The sequence below is a fragment of the Doryrhamphus excisus genome, chromosome 2 (assembly GCF_030265055.1).
Source record: "Doryrhamphus excisus isolate RoL2022-K1 chromosome 2, RoL_Dexc_1.0, whole genome shotgun sequence".
NCBI lineage: Eukaryota > Metazoa > Chordata > Actinopteri > Syngnathiformes > Syngnathidae > Doryrhamphus > Doryrhamphus excisus.
The window spans coordinates 4,833,775-4,858,316 of record NC_080467.1 but is presented as its reverse complement, the minus strand read 5'-3'; the positions used below and the strand labels follow the sequence as shown (position 1 = coordinate 4,858,316).

The 24,542-nt window shown below is 41.1% G+C and overlaps 3 protein-coding genes across 7 annotated transcripts in view; 1 reads left to right on the top strand and 2 right to left on the bottom strand.

Annotated features, from left to right (window-relative positions):
* Positions 1-174: 174 nt before the first annotated feature.
* znf365 (zinc finger protein 365) lies at positions 175-4,083 on the bottom strand. 3 transcript variants are annotated; one of them, XM_058064856.1, is made up of 5 exons: positions 3,167-4,083; positions 2,799-3,108; positions 2,565-2,736; positions 2,452-2,501; positions 175-1,429 (listed from the first exon to the last, which is right to left on the bottom strand). In XM_058064856.1, the coding sequence occupies exons 1-5, from the start codon at positions 3,660-3,662 to the stop codon at positions 1,222-1,224; spliced, it is 1,236 nt and encodes a 411-aa protein (XP_057920839.1). In that variant the 5' UTR covers positions 3,663-4,083; the 3' UTR covers positions 175-1,221. The 3 variants fall into 3 exon arrangements, with proteins under 3 accessions (XP_057920839.1, XP_057920840.1, XP_057920841.1); XM_058064857.1 differs by having other exon boundaries at positions 2,452-2,498; XM_058064858.1 differs by having other exon boundaries at positions 2,799-3,084.
* A 2,069-nt stretch (positions 4,084-6,152) lies between these two features.
* On the bottom strand, positions 6,153-23,296 carry sult6b1 (sulfotransferase family, cytosolic, 6b, member 1). 3 transcript variants are annotated; one of them, XM_058053524.1, is made up of 7 exons: positions 10,301-10,471; positions 7,183-7,295; positions 6,936-7,025; positions 6,738-6,864; positions 6,579-6,673; positions 6,356-6,509; positions 6,153-6,294 (listed from the first exon to the last, which is right to left on the bottom strand). In XM_058053524.1, the coding sequence occupies exons 2-7, from the start codon at positions 7,282-7,284 to the stop codon at positions 6,167-6,169; spliced, it is 696 nt and encodes a 231-aa protein (XP_057909507.1). In that variant the 5' UTR covers positions 7,285-7,295; positions 10,301-10,471; the 3' UTR covers positions 6,153-6,166. The 3 variants fall into 3 exon arrangements, with proteins under 3 accessions (XP_057909507.1, XP_057909525.1, XP_057909516.1); XM_058053542.1 differs by lacking the exons at positions 7,183-7,295; positions 10,301-10,471 and adding an exon at positions 23,021-23,296; XM_058053533.1 differs by lacking the exon at positions 10,301-10,471 and having other exon boundaries at positions 7,183-7,315.
* Positions 10,323-24,542, top strand: part of slc30a6 (solute carrier family 30 member 6) — a 40,592-nt gene continuing 26,372 nt past the window's right edge. Inside the window, exons 1-4 of the mRNA XM_058053497.1 lie at positions 10,323-10,542; positions 11,995-12,035; positions 12,241-12,327; positions 15,790-15,874. Coding sequence (XP_057909480.1) covers positions 10,365-10,542; positions 11,995-12,035; positions 12,241-12,327; positions 15,790-15,874 — 391 coding nt within the window. The 5' untranslated portion in view covers positions 10,323-10,364. The remainder of the gene's footprint in view (positions 10,543-11,994; positions 12,036-12,240; positions 12,328-15,789; positions 15,875-24,542) is intronic.

Genomic DNA, 24,542 nt, shown 5'->3' with positions numbered 1-24,542 from the left:
CGGAACAAATCTCTCCATGGCAACACATGCGCAAATACAACACATAACACCCCTAAAAGGTCATTACAGTATACATATGTACTTCTGGTATCATGTGCTATAGCTAGCTTCATCGTGGTTTTATGGCTTTTACAACGACCCAGCACACATACAAATAGTTTGACAACACAGGCAGTAGTTTGGCGTTTTGTTGCCATGTTGTTTAATACAAGTCCATTACAGCGGTGCACAGATGAAGAGTGAAGGCACAAAACTAGTGAGAACTTCACCATTAAGTGTACACGACATAAAACATATTTTTCTTTTAAACCCACTTTCAGTGATTGTCTCTTTCCTTTGTTAGCATCTAAGCTAAATATTCCTCAACAGGAGAACAAGATCTGCTGGTTGTTGCAAGTTGCAAGGTTTCATGCAGTGGCACCTTGGAACACCACGTGACGTCACCATGGTTGCACAGACGTTACTACATCACAGCATATCATACCATGCAAAACAGGATATGACATCGCGGCAGTTTTGACTGCATGAGCAGCGCGTCGTACAATTTTGCTCCTTCGGCCATTTTGAATGTGTAGAAAAATAATGCTACATATTTATCAAGTTTTCACCCACGGCTGCTAGCTTGCATGTTACATTTTCTTAAAAAATAAAATAAAATACAATCAAACCATATATGCTACAGATAAGTAACACATCACCAAGCTGCCGCTATGCACGTTACACAACTACAAACTATCCTTAGAGAGGAAATTGTTTGGCTGAAACGCACAACAAACAGCATTATGATGATGATTATTATTATTATTAATCCTACTGTTACTTGTTCACAAGGCCTCCAAATAACAATATACATTCACACAGGTACATGTGGAATAAATATACACTCAATGATAAATGCAGGGTGCCCCTAAGGTCTAGATATATCAATAATTATATGAAAAAAAAGAATTATAATTAAAATAAATTATAATTTATAAAAAAAAGTATCTTAAAAAATGCTGAAATTATTTCAACTTTACAAAATATACATATAATACAGTATGTAATAAATAAAAAATATTGAAATTCATAAATAAATGTAAAAAAATCTTTAACATATTAAAAATAAAGAAATATTATTATCCAGACTTCAGGGACACCCTGTACAATAGATATTAAATTATTATTTGTGTCTGGCCCGATGGAAACGTTGCTACAGATGATGGACGGACCTCCCGTTCTCTACGCCTCGTACCCCGCCGACCGCCGCCGCTGGTTCCAGATGTCATCTCTGTGCTCGGGTCTGCAGAAGAGCCTGGACGAGCGGGCCAGACGCTCGCGCTGCTCCCGCTGCTCCCGCTCTTGGTCCCGCCCGCAGGACGGCCTGCGAGGGGGCGGAGGTGTCATGTTGCCATGGAGACCAGATGAGGAGAGCTGACCTCCTGCTGACCTGCGGGGAATTGAAATGATTGTTCACCGAACTGCAAACCATAGATGAACGCATTAAAAGCCCTACAAATTTAATATTTTACAATAGTATATCAAAATGTGTATACATTTTACATTATGAAATAAATGTATTCTATAATCAATCAATTAGAAATTATACAAAAACATTTTTTATACCTAAACCCTGTAATGCACCTGTTTAAATTTTCATACATTAAGAAATAATTACAGCTGCACGGTGTGAGAGTGGTTTGCACGCGGGCCACGCAGCTAGGAGACCCGAGTTCAATTCCACTCTCTGCCATCTCTGTGTGGAGTTTGCATGTTCTCCCCGTACATGCGTGGGTTTCCTCCCACATTCCAAAAACATGCTAGGTTAATTAGCGACTCCAAATTGTCCATAGGTATGAATGTGAGTGTGAATGGTTGTTTGTCTATATGTGCCCTGTGATTGGCTGGCCACCAGTCCAGGGTGTACCCCGCCTCTTGCCCAAAGACAGCTGGGATAGACTCCAGCACCTCTGCGAGCCTCGTGAGGAAAAGCGGTCGAAAATGAATGAATGAGAAACAATTACGGCTGCACGGTGGTCGAGTGGTTTGCGTGCAGGCCACACAGCTAGGAGACCCGAGTTCAATTCCACCCTCAGCCATCTCTGTGTGCAGTTTGCATGTTCTCCCTGTGCGACTCCGGCTCCATGCTAGGTTAATTGGCCACTCCAAATTGTCCATAGGTATGAATGTGAGTGTGAATGGTTGTTTGTCTATATGTGCCCTGTGATTGGCTGGCCACGAGTCCAGGGTGTACCCCACCTCTCGGTCCAAAAAAATGCCACACACAAAAATCTTATCAGCCACCTGAAACACCAGCACTGCAGCATTTGTATCAAAAGTTTACCAGAGACCTCCGGGGCATCACACCGGCTGCTCGGCGCATGTGTCCGAATACAGTACACCTCGGTGGGCCACAGCAGGTGGCTCCCTCTGCTCTATATTCTGGTTCTTCTGAAAGTAGGAGAGGCTCACCTGCTTTTTGTCATCCTGTGAGGTCCGCCATCACTTCCTTGCTGGTGCTGCTGAGGAGAGTCAGACGTCAAACGTTTGACATGTACGAATCCCGTGCGTGCATGTGTGGGTACCGTGCACTGGTGGCGCTGAGGCGGGCTGCCGTTGACTTGGTAGTACTCCAGCAGTCTCTCAGCCAGGGCGATGCGTCTCAGCAGGTTCTCGATGAAGCACTGGATTCTCACTTTGCCGCTGGTCTCCTGGCGAGCTGCGGCTTCCAGAAACTTCTGGATGGTGATGACCTGCCTGCAAGGACCAATCCTGAGCCACCTTCATCCCGTTCGAACAACAACAACAACAAACGTTACCTCTCTCGCCGCTCCAGCTCGTTCTCCGAGGCGTTGATCTGCTCCTTGAGCGCTGCAATGACCATAACGGCAACGTCCACCTGCCGGCTGAGCGAGCGTTCCCTGTCGGCCACTTCCTGTCTCTCCTGGGATAGATGCTGCGAGTGAGCGCGCTCGCATAGCAGCTGCGTGTCGGTGTGAGCCAGCTCTGTGCTCACCCGCGCCAGCCGGCGCTGCACGCTGCTGTCGGCCGCTCGCAACATGCTGGCTAGACGGCGCCGCACCGCGGCCGAAGCCGCCGCCGCATCTGAGCCAGAGGAAGCACACCGCCCTAAGTGGGAGCGTCACATGAGCTGCGGGTGGGATCATAACATATCAGCTGGACTCACCTGGAAGGTCCCACGTCCAGTCCAAGTCCGGCTTTGGGGGGCAACCTGGATTATGAGAATCAAATTGCTCCTCTGCTTCTTCTTCTTCTGCCTGCGTCCCCACACCCACGCTGTGGGTGCGCCTCCTCGCAGAGTTGTAGGACAACATGAAGGCGCCATCTCTGCTGTCGCTCAGCGAACGCACGTGAGGCGGCCGCCCCGTGCTCTGCTGCCCCCTGCGGGCCGGGAGGCTCATGTCCTGCCAGGACACGGCGGCGCTCAGGGAGTCAGGAGGGAGTTTCCCGGTGATGCTGAAGCCTCCGCCGCTTGCTTCATCCGGCGAGTGGTACGAGTGTCGGTACTCCAGGTGGGCGTGGAGAGCGTCCATACTGTGGAAGCGCTCCTGCTCACCACAGCGGGGGCAGCGGAAGGGGAGGTCACATGACGCCAGGGGTTCGTTGCAGTCTCGGTCCGAGTGAAAAGAACCGGTACGTCGGGAACACAACTTCTGCTGCATGGCCGGCAAACAAGATGGAAGGCTTTTGCTTCGGAATGATTAGGAACCACAAATGTCAGCTGACATGTTGAGTTGTCGTCCGGGTGACGTCACGACTGACGCGACTTCAAATGCCTTTAAATGAACATGGAGGAGCAGGAGCCTCGTGCACACATTCAATTGAAGACTGAGCGTATGCACGCGCGTGTATCAGCTCAATCTCTCTGGCTAGCTTAGCTTAGCTAGCTAGCTAGCTAGCCAGCTAGTGCCTGGCAATCGATCGATGAAAACATCGACATCGAGCAGACGTGGACGCACTTACCGCGCGCGCACGTCAAGGGCAGGCCCAGCGTGCGTGTGAAGATGATGAGACGTGCACACGCACGAGACCCGCGGTCAGCATGATGTCACCCACAACAGACACGGCGACAGGTCGCGTCTAGCACACTTCCGGTTGACGCTTTCAAAATAAAGCGTTTCCGGTGATGACACGAATGATATAAACGATATATTCTATCATCAGTGTTGCATCCAAACAATGTTTATTTAGTGCCCCGTTATTTGTTTGGGATTAAGACATTTTCTGTCAAAAATTGTACGATATTTTTAATCTAATAATATATATATATTTCTTTTTACAAAATAATAACATAATAGTAAGATAATGTTGTAAAATATTTCATCCAATATTTTATATAAATTATTTTTATATAATCACATGTGTATGATTGTAAAATATTCAAATCTAACATTTCACATTATAATACAATAACAATAATACAGTACCATAAATAAGACTTTCCCTTTTATTAAAATATATATTTATTTAATTCAATAAATAATGGCACTTTTAAAAGGTAATTTTACGATATACGATATTTTTAATCTAATAATATTTTATTTTATCTTTCTTACAAAATAATAACATAATAGTAGCATAATAATGTTGTAAAATATTTCATCCAATATTTTATATAATTATAATCAGATATTTATGATTGTAAAATATTCAAATAATAACATAGCAATAATACAGTACCATAAATAAGACTTTCCCTTTTATTAAAATACATATTTATTTAATTCAATAAATAATGGCACTTTTAAAAGGTAATTTTACGACATACGATATTTTTAATCTAATAATATTTTCTTTTATCTTTCTTACAAAATAATAACATAATAGTAACATAATAATGTTGTAAAATATTTCATCCAATATTTTATATAATTATAATCAGATATTTATGATTGTAAAATATTCAAATAATAAAATAGCAATAATACAGTACCATAAATAAGACTTTCCCTTTTATTAAAATATATATTTATTTAATTCAATAAGTAATGGCCATTTTAAAAGGTAATTTTACGATATACGATATTTTTATTTTATCTTTCTTACAAAATAATAACATAATAGTAGCATAATAATGTTGTAAAATATTTCATCCAATATTTTATATAATTATAATCAGATATTTATGATTGTAAAATATTCAAATAATAAAATAGCAATAATACAGTACCATAAATAAGACCTTCCCTTTTATTAAAATATATATTTATTTAATTAAATAAATAATGGCAATTTTAAAAGGTAATTTATGCATTATGCTTCATTTGATTATATACATATAAATGTAATTCTGAAATATTCAACTTAATTATAAAAGTAATATTAAATAATAACAACAAAAATAAGACATTTTCTGTCTAAACTGACAGAAGTGTTACATTGTGGCCTGGTGTTTTGTGTAGGCGATGACCCCCAAGATGCAGGTAAAAGTCTTTCATTCTGCCAAAGGCATATGATACAATCATGCACAAAACAAATGCATGAGAAATAAGGCATGAGAAATAAGCAAACATATGCAACTCACCTGAAAACAGCATAATGATCAAAGAGAAGAAGAAGACCGCAGGATATTAACGTGCGTCTCATTACCTCTGGTGTAAAAGTCATTTCAGAAAAAGAACATCCTAGCAAGAGTAAAATACGGTGGTGGTAGTGGAATGGAAGACTTGCTGTTATACTGTATAACGATATTGATGTATAATATATATTTTTAAAATTCATTGATTCAAGTATGGGCGGCACGGCGGTCGAGTGGTTAGCGCGCAGACCTCACAGTTAGGAGTTCAATTCCACCCTCGGCCATCTCTGTGTGGAGTTTGCATGTTCTCCCCGTGCATGCGTGGGTTTTCTCCGGGTTTCCTCCCACATTCCAAAAACACGCTAGGTTAATTAGCCACTCCAAATTGTCCATAGGTATGAATGTGAGTGTGAATGGTTGTTTGTCTATATGTGCCCTGTCATTGGCTGGCCACCAGTCCAGGATGAATGAATGAATAATTCAAGTATAAAAGAGCAGATTTGTTTCAAAACTTGTTTATTATCTCAGGGATCAGACCTGGCCAAGAGTTGAACTGGGATTTGACTAACAGGATACATATCTTGAAGGTGGTTTAGGATGTGGTCCAGGTTTTCCTCCCCCTGGCATCCTCGACCACGCCCTCACGTCCTACTGACAGTAGACATCATACTTGAGGCGGCGTCCCAGCCGCGTTCCCGCCAGGTGTTTGCTGAAGACCCGGTCCATCTGCTGGCTCTGTTCTGCGGTGAAGTGGTTCCTCCAGTCTCCTACCTCACCTGCAATGAAACAGCCTCTCCTGACTTGATGAAGTCGAACATCTCGGATGCAGACACACACCTTGCCTGAAGATGATGCCTCTCATTGCACGCGGCACCAGGACGGTCTCCTTCATGGCGGCGAAGGTGACGCCCTCAGACACCTGCTGCACCTGATCCTCAGTCAGCTTGAAGCCCAAGAAGGATGATATTTGACGGAGTCCCTCGCCAAGGTCCTGCGTGAAGATCAGGTTGTTCTCGCTGATCAAGTTCAAGTGTGGGGTGATATCATCCAAGGTTGTTACTTGTTTGAGCTCCTCGTAGGTGACCAGCATGACATTGGGGTCGTCCATCCTCTTCTCCCAGGCCAAAGCGTGCTCAAAGTAGGACCCCCAGGGAACTAGACCACCACAAAAAGTCCACTTTAGCAGCAGCTGAGCTGGAGAACCAGCGAGGAGGCTCACCTTCTCCAGACATGAAGTTGGTGTAGAAAGATTCCCATGACGATGGAAATGGTTGGATGGGGAAATTTTTGCAGAAGTGATAGAAGGACACCAGCGTGTCCTTGGGGTTCCTGAAGATGACCAAGATCTGCATGGCGACAAAAAAAAAAACAATTTTAGAGGGCAAACAAGGTCACAGGTGGCTGATGGGACGCTCACCTTTACTCTCTTGGTGAAGAAGGAGGTGGGGATGTTGTCGGGGTGCAGGTGGGTCCCCAAAATCCTGAGCAAGGGGCTTTTATCTAGCGCCTGGAGGGGGCGACAAGAGCTTTGAGGCATAACCGTGTTTTTTCTCCTAATATTATTATTGTAATATGGTGACTTTGGTTGTAAAATGGCGGCACGGAGAACAAGTGGTTAGCGCAGGCCTCACAGCTAGGAGACCACCCTCGGCATGTTCTTCTACCTGTAAGACATCCGCCCCGAAGAACTCTAGAAGTGGCGGTATCCTGATTTCTATCTTCTTTCCTGTGGCCTCGGTGATGATCTTATTCAACACTCCAAACATCCAATTAAAGCCTGAAACATATACACATGTAACCTAGTACACATACTAGTACACATAGTACTGTAGTATGCATACCGGTACGTATCCAAAGTGGCCTAATTCTGCCCTAAAACTGCAGAGTGCAGTCCAATAACCATCAGACGCCGTCTGAAGGCCCTGGTCTGTGTGGTAATGACTAGAGCAGTGGTCTCAAACACGCGGGCCGTGGGCCAAATGTGGCCCGCAGGACACTAGTTTGAGGCCCCCGCCTTGATATGAAAGTTTAATGTTAGTGCGGTCCGCGCAAGTTTGATATGGATGCTGTATGGTATCATGTACCCAGAAAAAATTATTACATTTGATTAATGTTCATGTTAAAGGTTAAATAACTGTTAATAGTTATCCTCCCTATCCGTGTGGAAGTGGTAAGTTTTTGGCTATTTAAGTTTAAAGGAAATAACTTGAAGGCTACCGTTTAGGTCGCTAGCTGTCTAGTTTGCGAGTTAGCATGTGTCTCAAAACCCTGCAGTTGCGCAATATGTTGTAAATAAAAAGAGTATAAATGTGACTATAGTCGTGTTTTGTCATGTCTACAGGGCTCTAATAATGCTTTGTTAATATTAATCAAAAAAATAATAATTTGTCTACCCACCAACTATATGTGGTTTCTTAAGTTTTTATTATTTGCCGTTTTATTATTATATTTATTTATTACTGATTGATTGATTTTCTTTATTCTTGATTTGTTTATTTATTTTTCATCTAATTTTGTGCAGAAAAATAAAAAGTAAGATATTTGAGAACAGTGGAATGTTTTATCAGCGCTTTTCTTGTAGAAAATCGGAACCAAAGCAAAGTTTATTAATTTTTCTGTTTTTAATAAATGCGTTTTTTTGTTTTTTTTTTGGAAAACCTGATGCGGCCCAGCCTCGCCCAGACTCTAGCTCCAGTGGCCCCCAGGTAAATTGAGTTTGAGACCCCTGGACTAGAGGAAGGAACTCTTTTGGACCATCCTGTGTCTTCCCCTCATCGACATTCGATGGAGAACATTTAAAAAAAAACAGGCATCAGTTCAGGTACCATTTTGAAGCTGTCTGTATTTTTACTCAAATGTGGTTTTTGACTCCTATTTTTATTACCGTGTGTTTGGTGAAGGTGCGCAAGAATATCAATAAAAAGTCAACATAAAACCCAAAACAGGCTTTGCGACATCTCACCGCATTTGGGATAAGCCACCAGCAGGACGTCATCCACCCGTGCCGTCATGGCCTCCAGAGCTTGGTGGTTTTCCAGGGGGCACATGGTGACGGGGTAGAGGACCCCCTTGTACCTGAACAGCTTCTCCTCTTCCTTCATGGTCTTGGCCTGCTGCAGCCAGCTCTCAAATCTCCTCGCTAAGTCCTCAGCGCTCATTCCTATAGCGTACACTCTCCTCACAATAATAATATTGCTGCTATACTGGCTCTGTGGGTGTGGGTGTGTGTGTGGAGGGTGTATTAAAGGAAACATCAGCCACCTCCTACTTTGCTAGATACCTCCTCATAGCTGCTGCTCACCAATGATCACAAGCCAATATTATCCTTACTTAACATGATAGACTTGGTAATTATTGCAATGATTCTGAAAGTATGGATCATGTATTAATTCAATGCAGACAGTAAACACAGCAGAAGTGGGTTGGAAGGTAAGTTTTTTTTCCCCCCGCCATAATAAATGTGCTCATTTATTTATACACTGTAAAAAATTGTTTGTAAAATTGACAGCGGAATGCGGTAAAATCATGATATCATAAAAATGTAAACAGAAAAACAAAGAAACCCAGCTATTTCTTGTAAAATACAAAACAAAACTGTTATTTTTAAAGTAAAATTATGTGAAAATCAACTTTCTTTCTAGAATTGACAGATTCCTATAACTTAGACACAGAAAACTTGTAATGCAATTAACAGTACAATGAGGTCACAATTACAGCATTAAAGTGTTAAAATAATGGATAATTCATATTGGGAGCTTAATTTTTTACAGGAATAAACTGTAAAATTTAAGAAAATGTATTTATCTTATATACCTTGTTACACTAATTACAAAATAGGCCAAAACATTAAAACTATCACACGATTGAAAACTTGGTTGAAGGTTAAAAGCAACCACTTTGTGTTTTTTATAGTTTATACCTATAATACTGTTGTCACTGACTACAACAGGTACTACTAAACGCCTCTTGACTTATAACAAATACAAAGCAAAAACAAAAATAAATTAAGGATCCTTATTTTATTTTATTTTATTTTATTTTATTTTATTTTATTTTATTTTATTTTATTTTATTTTATTTTATTTTATTTTATTTTATTTTATTCTATTTTATTTTATTTTATTTTATTTTATTTTATTAAAATATGTTTTTATTTTTATAGAATTATAGAATGATATTAGAATTTACATATATGTAAATGCAAGTATTATTCTATAATTGTATAATTATGAACGTATATATGTAATTCTAGTTCAGAACAGCGCGGAATGAAAAACTCCGATGGAGGTTTATACTTGAAGATCGCCGATTCGCTCATTTCACTGTCAATCAAAAAGGGATTCCGCCTCAAACAGATCATTTAGTTAATGAAATGTAAACACAACATTAATGAAATGTAAACAGTACGTATTTGACCACTTTTAGTCTTAAAGCAATCGCCACTGGATTCAATGTTGCTAATATTTTACACTCGGAACATGTTCTTTACAGATATATATATATATATATATATATATATATATATATATATATATATATATATATATATATATATATATATATATATATATATATATATATATATATATATATATATATATATATATATATATATATATATATATATATATATATATATATATATATATATATATATATATATATATATATATATATATATATATATATATATATATATTTCCCCTTTCTAAGATAAACAACGGATAACTGAGGTCAGAATCTGTTCCAAATTCCCATTCAGAAGGTGGTAGTAATGCACACCTTAAAGCTGCTTGCCAACCGCCAATAAACAGTAGAAGAAGAAAAAGAAGCGGAAGTGCTCGCCATGGACTCGATGATGTCCACGTCCGCGGCTCTGTCGTACCACAATGTCGGGGACTTTTACCCCAGAAAGTTGGGACCAAAGCCGGACGTGGTGCCTTCCGGGGTGACGGAGAGGAAGGTCGGCCCGCTGGACAAGCCAGACATGGTGTCGGTGGACGTCATCAACGTCAACGAAGCCGGTTTGTTTTGCTAGCAAGCTAACTGCTAACAACACCCTAATCCAGCTGGCCGCTTCCTTACTGACAATTGTTCTTTTTAATCAAGAGATGACCGTTGAAACGTGTAGTTTTATACTTAAATAAGGCTTTCCTCGTTTAAAGTTACTGCAGTGGTACTATATATACATATACTTAGCAAAGTGTTGTAAATTGTATGTGTATCCTCCTCCACTAGTAATTGATATATGTTTTCTACGGAGGGCCACAAAACAAACAAAATGAAAGAAAAAAAATACATAATATAATGACTTTACGGTATTCACAAAATATTGTTTTTTTTACCAAAGGTATGTTTTTATTTTGTTTCGCTTGTTTCTCATGTTATGGTTTTATTTTTAAATGTTTATTATTTAATATTTCATCTTCATGCCACTGAAAATATTTTTTTGGTCCTCATATTATGAATTTATTCTTGTAAAATTGTCCTCTCATTAGAATCTGACTTTTTTCTGAATATTTTGTCTTTATTCTTGTAAAATTAATGCTGTTTTATCCCATTGTTACTGTTAAAAAAACAAATCGTTCGACATTCTTCTTAAATAATGTTTGTAAATTTTCTTTTTGTGATACTATTACATTATTCCCATAATAGTTTGACTTTAGAGTATTCTTAAAAATATATTTTTCTCAACCAAATTTCCCCCTAAAATATACATATTTTTAATGTAATATTTCAACTACATGCTGCTAAAATGTTATTTGTATTTATTCTTGTAAAATAGCAACTTTTTTCCTCGTCAATCAGACTTTTCTCAAAAATATGTTGACTTTATTTTCTTAAAATGAAAGCATTTTTTTCAAGTTTTACTGTTTAAAAGAAAACTCCATCATTTTCCAAATATGTCAACATTCTTCCGAAATAATCTTTGTAAATGTCCTTTTTGTAATATTATGAGTTTATTCCCATAATAGTTTGACTTTAGGTATTCCCAAAATAGTATTTTCCAAAGCAAATTTTCCAATAATGACAGCTTTATGATTTGTTTTTCCATCATTTTATAACTTAAAAAAAAGAACATATTTAGAAAATTTCCAATTTCATGATCTTAAAGTGACACAATTTTTCCTCCTAATATTAGGAGATAGCTATCATAAAATTATGACTTTTCTTTTAGTTAGAATCTGACTTTTTTTTGGTTTAATATTTTGACTTTACGCAAGTAACATTGTAACTTTTTCCACAACCCAAAAAATTACAACTTTGTTTATTTCTCATAATATTATGATGTTTTGCATTTTCAACTTAATGCTAAGAAGTGTGTTTTATTCCATCTATGATGTTCATATGGAATTATTTCTTCAACACAGCGTTTGCCTGTCACCTCATATTTGTTCTCATAAGGATACTGTATTCTTGTACTAGAAGCATTCGTGAGTCATGCAAACTATGTTTATGTTCTCTCATGTCCTCAGACTTGCCCGTGCACAGGAAGAAGCAGGACACGTATGTCTTGGTGAGTGTCTTCTGCATGGTCCTTTAAGGTCTGCTGCACACTAAGCATGGAAGACTAGAGTTTGCTTGTTAAAAAGTGATTCCTCATTCCTCTCGGAAAGCAACCTTCCGCAGTTGCCCTCACAAGCCTCTAGGCGGCGATGCATGACAAGTTATGCAAAAAATGTTGCCAAACATGTTTTAGGCTTTGTTTTGGCATTTTGCAGGGCACCATTCATCCCTTCAGGAAGACGCACAGGTCACTTCCTGGAAAACTCCTGCAAGAATTCCGATTGGTTGCGTCAGATAGACGGGTAAGTGTGTTGTTTTAGTCTGAAACTTCTGTTTGTACACTTGAATAAAGGTTACATGAGTAAAGTCAAAATATTAAACAAAAAAAAAAGTCAGATTCTAACTAAAAGAAAAGTCGTAATTTTATGATAGTTAGCTCGTAATCTTAGGAGAAAAAATTGTTTCAGTTATCTACTCTTCCGTTTGTGAGTGACGCTGGGACGAGTGGCGAGCAAGGCGTCATGTTAGTCCGCCGAATAAAAATAGTTTTTGGTGTTAGCTGCTACAATAACAATATGGTTGTAGCTTGGTTAATATACTAGTCAGTAGCCACGTTTACATGAGTTTTTCTCTTTCTGAATGGAATCTTTCCGAATGACCTTTCCGAAAGCAAAGGTATACATGGAAAGGAATATTCCAATCGCGTGTCTACATGCGCCGCTATAATCAACCAGAATAGTCAATGGGGCATGCGCAGTAAAACGTAAACCGACTTCCTTGAGTTTTTCTTTCACTTGTTGGAATAACTCCGTATTGCCAGTTTTTCCTTCGTCCGGTCTTGAAATTTAGTTTGAATCAAAAACAAACTTTCCGCAGCAGTCCAGTGCCGATTGCTCGCCTCCATTTTTTTTAATCGAAGAACGTCTCCAACTGCGTGTTACGTCATATCTCAGCATTCCCTGAAAGAACGCACCCGGGAACAGGAAAAGATAAAGTTCAATCTTGTTAATATTTTATAATTAAGCTCGGCACATGTTTTATATAGATATATATTTTCTTTTTTAATAAAACTGGACTGGGGAGGCACGACGGTCGAGTGGTTAGCGTGCAGACCTCACAGCTAGAAGACCAGGGTTCAATTCCACCCTCGGCCATCTCTGTGTGGAGTTTGCATGTTCTCCCCGTGTATGCGTGGGTTTTCTCCGGGTACTCCGGTTTCCTCCCACATTCCAAAAACATGCTAGGTTAATTAGCGACTCCAAATTGTCCATAGGTATGAATGTGAGTGTGAATGGTTGTTTGTCTATATGTGCCCTGTGATTGGCTGGCCACCAGTCCAGGGTGTACCCCGCCTCTCGCCCGAAGACAGCTGGGATAGGCTCCAGCACCCCCGCGACCCTTGTGAGGAAAAGCGGTAGAAAATGAATGAATGAATGAATAAAACTGGACTAGAAGGGTTTAGATTCTGTTCCACAGATGGCGCTAATGCACACCAAAGCTGCTTGCCAACCGCCAATAAACAACAGAAGAAGAAAAACACCACGAAGAAGAACGCAGTCTGACAACTTTCCGTTTGAGCGGGTACAAGATACCTCTATCGGATTGGGGAAAGGAATATTCCAATTATATATTCAGTCGGATTGGCACTTTTCTTTGGGAATGAGGTGTATACAAAGGTTACATTCTTTCTGTTTTTTGAGCAAATAACCCGAATGGAATTGGAATATTTGGGTCCATGTAAACGTGGCTAGTCATGTGAATAGAACAATGTTGTTTTTTTTTTGTTAGGTAGCTCCCATGACGTCCGTTGTTAGCTAGTTCATATTAACTCGTTTTCCCGTGCTAGAACACACAGAAAGAGAAAGAAATATGTGTTCATGTTTCACGTAAGGATTGCGGACGATGGTGCGCTTGCCCTTTTAAGAAGTCATTTCCCAATAAACACGCTAGCCCAGGGGTGGGCAAACTACGGCCCGGGGGCCACATCCGGCCCGCCAAGTATTTGAATATGGCCCGCCTGTTCTTTCCAAAATATTTCATTTAAACTCAACATACAACCTGGCATCATGGCTTGAGCCAACCTTTTGATGGTTGAAGTAGCTGTTTTATCAATTTCGTAATAATAATAATAATAATAATAATAATAATACATTCATTTTCTACTGCTTACCCTCACGAGGGGCGCGGGGGTGCTGGAGCCTATCCCAGCTGTCTTGGGGCGAGAGGCGGGGTACACCCTGGACTGGTCGTAATAATAATGATAATAATAATAATAATTCATTTTCTACCATTTATCCTCCGAGGGTTGCGGGGGTGCTGAGCCTATCCCAGCTTCTTGGGGCGAGAGGCGGGGTACATCTGGACTGGTCGTAATAATAATAATAATAATAATAATAATAATAATAATTTTATAATGCACTTTACATCAAATAAATGATCTCAAAGTGCACGTATAGCAGACTGCATGACACTTATGTGTAAAATATGTGTAAAAATATATGTGTACAAATGGACTGTCACATGTAAAATACTATATATTCGCGCCCCCCCCCCCCCCCCCCCCCGTCAATTTTGGCGAGTCAAAAAGTTTGCCCACCCATGCGCTAGCCTGTACGTAACAACAAGGTGTCAGTAAAGTCACAAAAGTGTCATGTTAAAGTACACACACGTGCATGTGTGTTGGTTATTGGAGTGTAATCCATGCTGAGCACACACAGACATGGGCGGGGGTGGGGCGGGGGCGGGGTCTGACTTGCGGATAGAGCCGTGGGTTGGATTACCAAAGCATCCCATGCAGTTTAGCGGGCAAGCGGGCTCGGAAACAGCGAAAGTGGACACGTGTCATGTGACGCTCGTATAGCATCAAAGCACGGCGTTCTTTTCACCCATACATCCTCAAGTTGGCGATGGTGATGTCACATCGTGGCGTGGCGTCGGCCACCGGGAGGGGGCAGCACAGCGCCAGGCTGCAACGTCTCCCCTCCGGGCGCTGTGCGTACGTGAAGTGGGTTGTGTGTGGTGGGGTGGGGGGCGGGTCGTTGTGTCCAAGCAGCGCCTCTCTGTTTGCCCACACATGCACGCACGGGCGTGCACGTGGCCGGCTAGTGCTGTCACCAGACGCCTCAGCGCTGTCATAACACGGCGCAGGGCGTAATTGTAGATTTCACAGCACTCCGCTCTGCTAGCAACAACATATGAGGCCCACGCGATGTGACAGGCCCGACACTCCCACGTGCACGCCCGTGCGCGCACGCACACACCTTCCCTTGTTCCAGTTCCTGTTTCTCCTCCGTCTGACACAGAAAACCACTCAGTGGCTCTGCTGAGCCAAGCATCTTTCTTCTTCTTTTTCTTCTTCTTCTTGAAAGTGAAACTGAATCAGCTTCCCGGTGTCCATCTTGAACGTTTTTGTGCTTGTGACCTTCCTTGGAGCCATTTTAAACTTGAGCACACACATGCAGACAGGCAGGCAAGGGAGCAGGCCGATTATTCGCCCAAATCCCCGGCAGAGCGGGTCGAGCGTGGGGCAGGAAGTCACCCTCAGTCCAGTGGGTTTGTAGGTTTGGATGCAGATTAGAGCGCCGCTGGTCACCTGCCAGACGTTCTCAACTGCGACGGGGGAAACCCCGCTGATGACGCCTCAGTGTGTCTGCTGCGTTCAGCGACAACTAGCCGCGCCAGACCTGCGACGATATGACGCTTCAGCGTTGGGGCGTGATCACGTGACCACTTTATTGATTGATTGCTTCTTTTCTTTGTTGCAGTCATGGAGGATCCTGCTGTTCGGCTCCCTCAACCTGCTGTGCACCGCCTGTCTTCTCATGTGGTGCAGCTCCACCAACAGCATGGGTGAGCGCCACGTGCACACGCTCACGCGCACACACGTAACAGGTGGAAACTACTGTAGTCACAATAAAACACTCGACACACACACACAGCATTCATAATTCATTTTAGTGTTTTACATCTTTGGGTCGGTGGCCGCATTTTTCTGTGTGTGTGTGTGTGTGGGGGGGGGGGGGGTCTCACAAATATCATCACACATGCAACTAGTGTGTGTTGATATGTACACAACTCCCCCCCACCCCGACAATGTGCATCAACTTCTGCTTCCACCTGGCAGCCTATGCCACTTTCTGCCTGCACGCCGCTTAAAGGAAAAAAATGCAATTTTTTGGGTGGGGTATTCACACACTATGGACACACCTATTCTGCTTTCTCAATATTAAAGCTCCTGCATTAAGATTATATTAATGTTAATATAAGGAAACAGCAATACGAACAAGAACCACCAGGTTTTTCCCAACAGCTGTCTCCTTGTTGAACTCCGCCCCCCATTGCCCACCCCTTCCACTACTCACACCCCCCCCACTACTCACACCCCCCCGCTGAACTCTGCCCCCCCAATCACTTCATTGCACTACTGTACATATCACTGTTATTATATCTTGTCGCATTCATAAATCATACTGTTTATAATTTGTATAATCTGCAATAGCCATACTATAGTCACTATATATATCCCTATATATATATCCACACTGTATCATAGTCACTTCATTGCACTACTGTACATATTACACATTATTATTATATATTGTCACATTCATCCTGTGCATACTGTTTATATTATGTATAATCTGCAGTAGCCATATTATAGTCATTTATATCCCTGTATATATCCACACTGTATCATAGTTTGTACGTAGATCTGTCAATTTGCAGCTCTATTCTATTTCTATATTTACTTACTAATAAGGTATTTATGAATTTGCACTTCTGGTTGGATGCTAACTGCATTTTGTTGCCCTGTACCAGTGACATGAGCAATAACAATAAAGTTGAATCTAATCTAATCTAATCAATAATTAGGGGAAAAAACAGCAAAGAATGAAATTGGTATTAATATCCTTTCTCACCCATAATGACAAAGCTGTGATGCATTTTATATGATATACATCCCCATATTTTGTCCACAAAGTGAGTTGAAAAGTCAAAAGCCAAATATGCGTGCAAAGTTGGATTAACATGTAAACAATCATATAAAACAAAGGCAACGGAAATAAAATAGTATATTATAGAAAAAGTGAAATATAATCTTCAGTACGGTAGTCTCTAATAACTCACTCCTCTTACTTAAAGGAGAAAAGTGCACTTTTTAAAATATATTTTTTTCCATCCTACACAATCGTTACGTTAATCGTTATTTTCTGTGTCTTCTAAAGTTATAAAAACAGCAAACAAAGACGCAGCTAAGAATGCACATAATGGGACGCACCTATTCCGCCTGGAAAGCCTTTTGAAAAAACATCTGAAGAGCACCAACAAGGCTCCATTTCCATAATGTGGCCTGCATATTAACCAAGCTACAGCAACACTATTATTATTATTATTATTATTATAGTGGTACATATTGGATCTGCCGCCACTGCTACTGTGTTTCTGTTTTGGACTCTTGAGTGTAGCGTTCCTTTCTATGTTGCTATGTGAAATTAATGCACCCAAGAAGTATTACTATAACCAAAAATAGAGCATAATACTGTAAATATTACATGTTATCGTGAATGTGCTTGTTACTACATGCTCACAGCATGAATAGAAAACCATTCAACTTTGTTGGAGCTTTTTTGGAGGTGCGTGTCATTAATTAGCTGCCTCTGTTTACCTTTTTTCATATATTTAGAACACCCTTAAAAGAAAAAGATGTGTATATGTTCATGTCTCACATGAGTGCCCTTTTCCTTGAAGGCAAGCAGGCTGCTGTGTTGTTTCCATGCACCCTGAAGGTTACTAGGTCATGCTATTCCCTAGAAATATAACACAATACCGGCACACAGCACCACAGTCCTCATTATTAGAGATCCATAATATATATTTTTTGTTTCAAACCTATACTCTTCACTTTCTGGTCCCGATAACCCATATCTTTTTTTATATCTATCATCTACATTTAAGCATAATATGTACACACCTGAAGGTAAAATGAACGGGAACAAATTAGGATTAGATTACTAGCTACATCATTACTATCAGGAAAACCAGAGTATAGAGGGGAGGGAGCCAGCTGCGGTGGCCCAGCAAGGTGCACTGTATTCGGGCATATACTCCGAGCAGATGAGACGCCATGGAGGTCTCTGGCAAAGCTTTTGCATTATTTAAAGGCTGCGGCGCTGGCGTTTTGGGTGGCTAAGCTAAGGTTGTTTTTTTGGTAATGGTAATGGTTTTATTTCATTTGAACATGCATCAGATTACAATTGAATGCATCCCATAATCAGTTCACAGTTCCACATGTCCAAAAGGAGTAGGAAGAAGCATTCATTCATTCATTTTCTACTGCTTATCCTCACGAGGGTCGCTGGGAGGTGCTGGAGCCTATCCCAGCTGTCTTTGGGTGAGAGGCGGGGTACACCCTGGACTGGTGGCCAGCCAATCACAGGGCACATATAGACAAACAACCATTCACACTCACATTCATACCTATGGACAATTTGGAGTGGCCAATTAACCTAGGAAACCCACACATGCACGGGGAGAACATGCAAACTCCACACAGAGATGGCCGAGGGTGGAATTGAACCCTGGTCTCTTAGCCGTGAGGTATGCGCGCTAACCACTCGACCGCCGTGCCACCCGAAGCAAAGCTTGTTAAATCCTACCCCTCCATCTGGTACTTTTACAATCAGTAACTGTTACATTTGTTCACTTCCTGCTTTCCATAATACAGTTTTTTTTTTATTGTTTTATTATTATTTTTTGTCTTGTACCGAAGTACGAGGTGATATGACCATACAATGACATTATGTGTACCACATAATTATTGGTTATTTTTCATGTTATGGGATTTATTTATTATATCACGTGCACCCCTAATAATTATTAATCATGATGAATATGCACTGCAGCATCAGTAATTAGTAGTTAATTGCTTCATTTATGAATGAACATCCAATATATGTGACTGGTTGTGTTGTGTTGTGTATGTGATGTTGTGTTAGGATGATGATGACGTCTTTGTCACATTGAACACAACTGGACTGTTTGATTTGATGAAAACGTGTGTGTGTGTGTGTGTGTGTGTGTGTGTACGCGCACATTACTCGCCTCCAGTGCATTGTGCCCTCAGTGTAAATGAAGCATAACGCACATCGGGACACGCCCCCTTTTTGCAAGTCTAATGTGCCGGAGTGCAGCTGGCGTCGGCGAGTATGTACGTTGTGTACATTGCCTGCATGTGCATGACAGCACACATGTACACACTGCACTCCCTGGCCCATTAACTCAGTGAACATACATGTAAACAACACATGCACACACACACACACACACACAGTGGCGAGTGCATCGAGAGGTCAACTCTTGATTGACGTGCTGAGAGATTATCACACTTACAACCTCTGATCCTATTTCCTGTGTGTGTGTGTGTGTGCGCGTCTGTGTTGTCACCAAACTCGCCGGCGTCATGTCAGAATAGAATGCTTCCACTAGCAACATTCTAGAATTCGCCCATCACATTTTCACAAGGAGCGAGAACGTTCATTCATTCATTCATTCATTCATTCATTTTCTTTCTTTTTCTTCACGAGGGTCGCGGGGGGTGCTGGAGCCTATCCCAGCTGTCTTTGGGCTAGAGGCGGGGTACACCCTGGACTGGTGGCCAGCCAATCACAGGGGCACATATAGACAAACAACCATTCACACTCACATTCATACCTATGGACAATTTGGAGTCGCTAATTAACCTAGCATGTTTTTGGAATGTGGGAGGAAGCCGGAGTCGCACGGGGAGAACATGCAAACTCCACACAGAGATGGCCGAGTGTGGAATTGAGCATGGGTCTCCTAGATGTGTGGCCTGCGCGCAACCACTAGGCCACCGTGCAGGCTTAATTATTTCTTAATGTATGAAAATTTAAACAGGTGCATTACATCTCTGAGTATCTACACAGAGATGGCAGAGGGTGGAATTGAACCCTGTTCTCTTAGCTGTGAGGTCTGCGCGCTAACCACTCGACTGCCGTGCCGCCCTAGGAAGAAGCAAAGCTTATTAAATCCTACCCCTCCATCTGGTACTTTTACAATCAGTAACTGTTACATTTGTTCACTTCCTGCTTTCCATAATACAGTTTTTTGTTTTTTTTTATTATTATTTTTTGTCCCGTACCGAAGTATAAGGTGATATGACCATACAATGACATTATGTGGGAGAACATGCAAACTCCACACAGAAGATGGCCGAGGGTGGAAAGTTAATTTCATATCGGTGAAAAAAAAAAAAACATTCGCTTTTTAAAATTTTGCAAATATTTCAATGTTTTTCTCAACCAATACCGGGCAGTCATGTGAAAGAGGAAGCGTGCCGTGGCACTGGTCAGGTGTGAAGAGCACCATCGGCCTTGCTTGAGTTCACCCTCCTTAGACATGACGGGTTAAACGGGTCCAGATGCAGTCTCTCGGGAGCTTATTTATTGATATACTGTCTGAGTGTGAATACACCCAAATAGAGGATCTTTGACTTGAGGAAGGAAGAGATGGTTGAAAGTTGTCTTGTCATTTTCTTTGCTCTAGTGGGTTAAAAAAAACTCCACACTGATAAGTAAATGACTGGGTGGCGCTATAAACAGACACGAAGACAGGACCACGTGACACCAAAATATCGAAGAAGGACCAACGCATGCATATAAGTCCGTCGCCTTCCGCTTTCCAAGGCTTGTCTAGACTTACAACGAAAATTTAATTACCGTAATGTAGATATCTTGCATATAACACAAAACTCATCACACAGCAGGCAACAACAGGCTTCTGTCCACCAGAGGGAGGCTGACGTTATTGCAGCGCCTCGGCACAGTATTTGAAATATTAGTAGTAGCTCTGAAGTAAAGGCTCTGTCACGGGATTAGAACTTAGCCATAGATTAGCCGCACCGCTGTGTAAACCGCAAGGGTGAAATGGGGGGGGGGGGGGGTGTTGCTGATTTACTGGATTGCAAACCCCAATAAGTGTATTTTATTTTTAATTTGACAAAGTGATTGACAGTCTTATCAAGAAGCAGCTTGCTTTGGCCTTGAGGTGAGCTCAGGTTAGCTCTCTGTGTGTGTGTGTGTGTGTGTGTGTGTGTGTGTGTGTACATTTGTGTGCGTTAAAGTGCTGTTTAAGCAGAGCTGTTGTTGCATTGTTACTGAAACATAAGCTGATGATGATTCCACAGAACTGTGTGTGTGTGTGTGTGTGTGTTTGGCTAGTCCTGTATCAAATTGTGCAGTGAACAACTATATCAGCTTTCAGTATTTTACAACACAGCAGCTTTTTGTCTACAAACACACACATACACACACACGCAAGCAGTTTAGGCACATTTGTGTGTGTGTGTGTGTGTGTGTGTGTGTGTGTGTGTGTGTGTGTGTGTCTGTCTGAACCACTCTGACAAACACCGACAGTCGCCTCTTTGTGTCACTTACACCGCTCTTGTGTGTGTGTGTGTGTGTGTGTGTGTGTGTAAGTCACGTGTCTTTCCGCTGTCTCTCACCTCTGTCTGTCCTCTAAACATTCAGTCACACGTCCTCCTCACTTCCATCACGGCGGACACCATGGAGCTTTGCAGAGACGTTACAAGTAGAAATGTCAACATGACACAGTGTGTGAGCGCCGTGACCAGTCAAGTCGTGTTTGCGAGGATGAACGTTTTTATTGACATGATACGACAGCACTAAGGCTCAATCCTAATTTTTAGTAAAATCTCACATCGGTCCGTACCAAGTTTTTTGGGGCTTTTTGTTTCAGTGTTTTTTTGTGTTTATGTGCGCGTAAACAGCTTTTTTTTAATCCCAAAATTCTCTCTTTATGACTTATTACTGTGAAATTATTTTTCAGATGAAGCGTGAAAATGAAAATGCAATCTACTGGCAGGACTCCAATAAATAACATTCTCAACTTAAAATTACAAGTATTGATAGCAAATTGAAAAAAAACTGGGAGGCCCTTTAAAGGATCCCTGACATTATTAATCAATTTTGCTTAAAATTGATGACAAGCTCGCACTGACTGTTCAGTCTCATTTCCGGAAGTGATGTCATCGGGTGGGCGTCCATTTGTATCTTGTTCTTTGTCCATTGTTGTCTTAAACCTTCCTTTTTTGGAAAGAAAACAAACTTTCAGTATCGCTCAAATACTGTGAACATCCAGCAGAAACACAACATTTTAGCATTTTTGGTGAAAAATATACCGGACCATGTCGACCAATGGTGATAAAACATGTCAGCAAGCCATTAACGTTATCAGAGCCCTACAGACATACAATAACACTCCATAGCCACCTATACGCTCCTATTATTTATTGTTTACGTCATATTGTTCAACTCTCAAGAGACTAGCGAGTGAGCTAAGCAGTTAGCCAATAATCGATTTCTGAAAAGCCAATAACTCCACTTCCACATGGGATGAGAGGAGAACGTTTTCTCAGGAAATGCCATGGCTGGCTTCATGCACTGTTAAGGTAATGTAATGTAAGATAATGTCTCAATGTTTTGTGTCATTCCTGTCGCCTAGTGACCACATATCACTTGTATTCCCTTATGTTTTGACTAATAACAGTGCGTACTCTACCATGAAACGGCCATCATTTATTAAATTCTTTAAAACCACAGAATAGCTAGGGACAATTCTACTACTTGCGTTTTCATTCAGTTTTAGAAAGACCGATATATTATATTTTCTGCCAAAATACTAAGATGGCTACGTGTTTTCCCCCCGTGTTCATGTAACTCTGTCTTTTTGGGACTGCGTCCTAACCAGGAAACATCCTAACACGAGGACCCCCCTGTAGTTCCACCCGCAAACAAATGTTTTTCCATTGTTGGCATCCAGTAGAAGGTGATGTGAGGCTATGTACTGCTTCTAGCGCCCACTGAAACAAAACTACAGGAACATTGGAGAGGAAAACTCCCTCATGTTTGTGTTTGTGTTTGTGTGCAGTGGTAGTTGTGTTTGGCCTAGACTCACTGTTTGTGTGCATCCATCCATTAGTGTGCTGCTTCACTCTCATTCAGGGACGCTAGAGCGTGGGGACGTGATCCAGCCTGTGTATTTGTGTTTGTTTGTGTGTGTGTACACACGTGCACGCGCCGTGTCCCCAGGCCCTCGGTGTTCCTGTGTGTCAGAACACAGCTGGTGAAGCCTCCCACAGGGCCTTCCGTCAGGCCGGCATACACTCTTGCTTCCGAACCCTTTTTGTCAATGTGTGTGTACATGTCAGAGCTCCAGACATTCTTCAACATGTTTGGCTCGCTAGCCATGACCAGCCGCCTGCATGGCTCGCAGGGCTCAGTCTGGAACACACTGTGGGTTCAGTACAGAGGCGTACTCATTTCCTCACATGGGACAGGAAGTGTTTAGGATGTCACATGTCTACTCGATAGGAAAAAAAGAAAATTCAGTGGGCCATCATTGTTCAGCCGAGAAAACAGTCCTTCCTCGTTTATCAGAGATAATTGGTTCCATACTTGACCTGTGGTAAGTCATTCTTAATAAAGGGAACATTATTGGGTAGTTTGAGCATAGAAAACCTGTTCATGACTTTCAGGCCCGAACGCGATAAGTCAATTTCCGCACAGTAGGATTCAGTATTAGTGAATGGAATATATTTGTAGTAATGGCATAGAAAACCTGCGGACAATCTTCAAAATATGGGTTTTAACATTATTAGTACAGCCCTCTACACATGAAATACACTCCTATTACCCACTATAGTAGACATAATCAGAGAAAATAAGTCATATAAGACACAGAAAACCTGTTTATGACCTTCTAAATATAGGTTTCAACATTATTAGAGCCCTGGAGACATGAAGTAACAGCCCTATAGCCACTTTTACACTCATATTACCCAATATAGTAGACAGAATAACACAAAATAAGTCATATAAGACACTGAGAACCTGTTTATGAACGTCTAAATACAGGTTTTGACATTATTAGAGCCCTGGAGACATGCAGTAACAGCCCTATAGCCACCTTTACACTCATAACACCCACAAATAGTAAACATAATAACACAAAATAAGTCATATAAGACTCTGAAAACCTGTTTATGAACGTCTAAATACAGGTTTTAACATTATTAGAGCCCTGGAGACATGAAGTAACAGCCCTATAGTCACCTTTACACTCATATTACCCAATATAGTAGACAGAATAACACAAAATAAGTCATATAAGACACTGAGAACCTGTTTATGAACGTCTAAATACAGGTTTCAACATTATTAGAGCCCTGGAGACATGAAGTAACAGCCCTATAGCCACCTTTACACTCATAACACCCACAAATAGTAAACATAATAACACAAAATAAGTCATATAAGACTCTGAAAACCTGTTTATGAACGTCTAAATACAGGTTTTAACATTATTAGAGCCCTGTAGGCATGAAATAACACCCCTATAGTCACGTTTACACTCCTGTTATTCTTTGTTTACGTCACATTGTCACTAGCAGACGGAGCAAGCAAACAAACTAACCTTT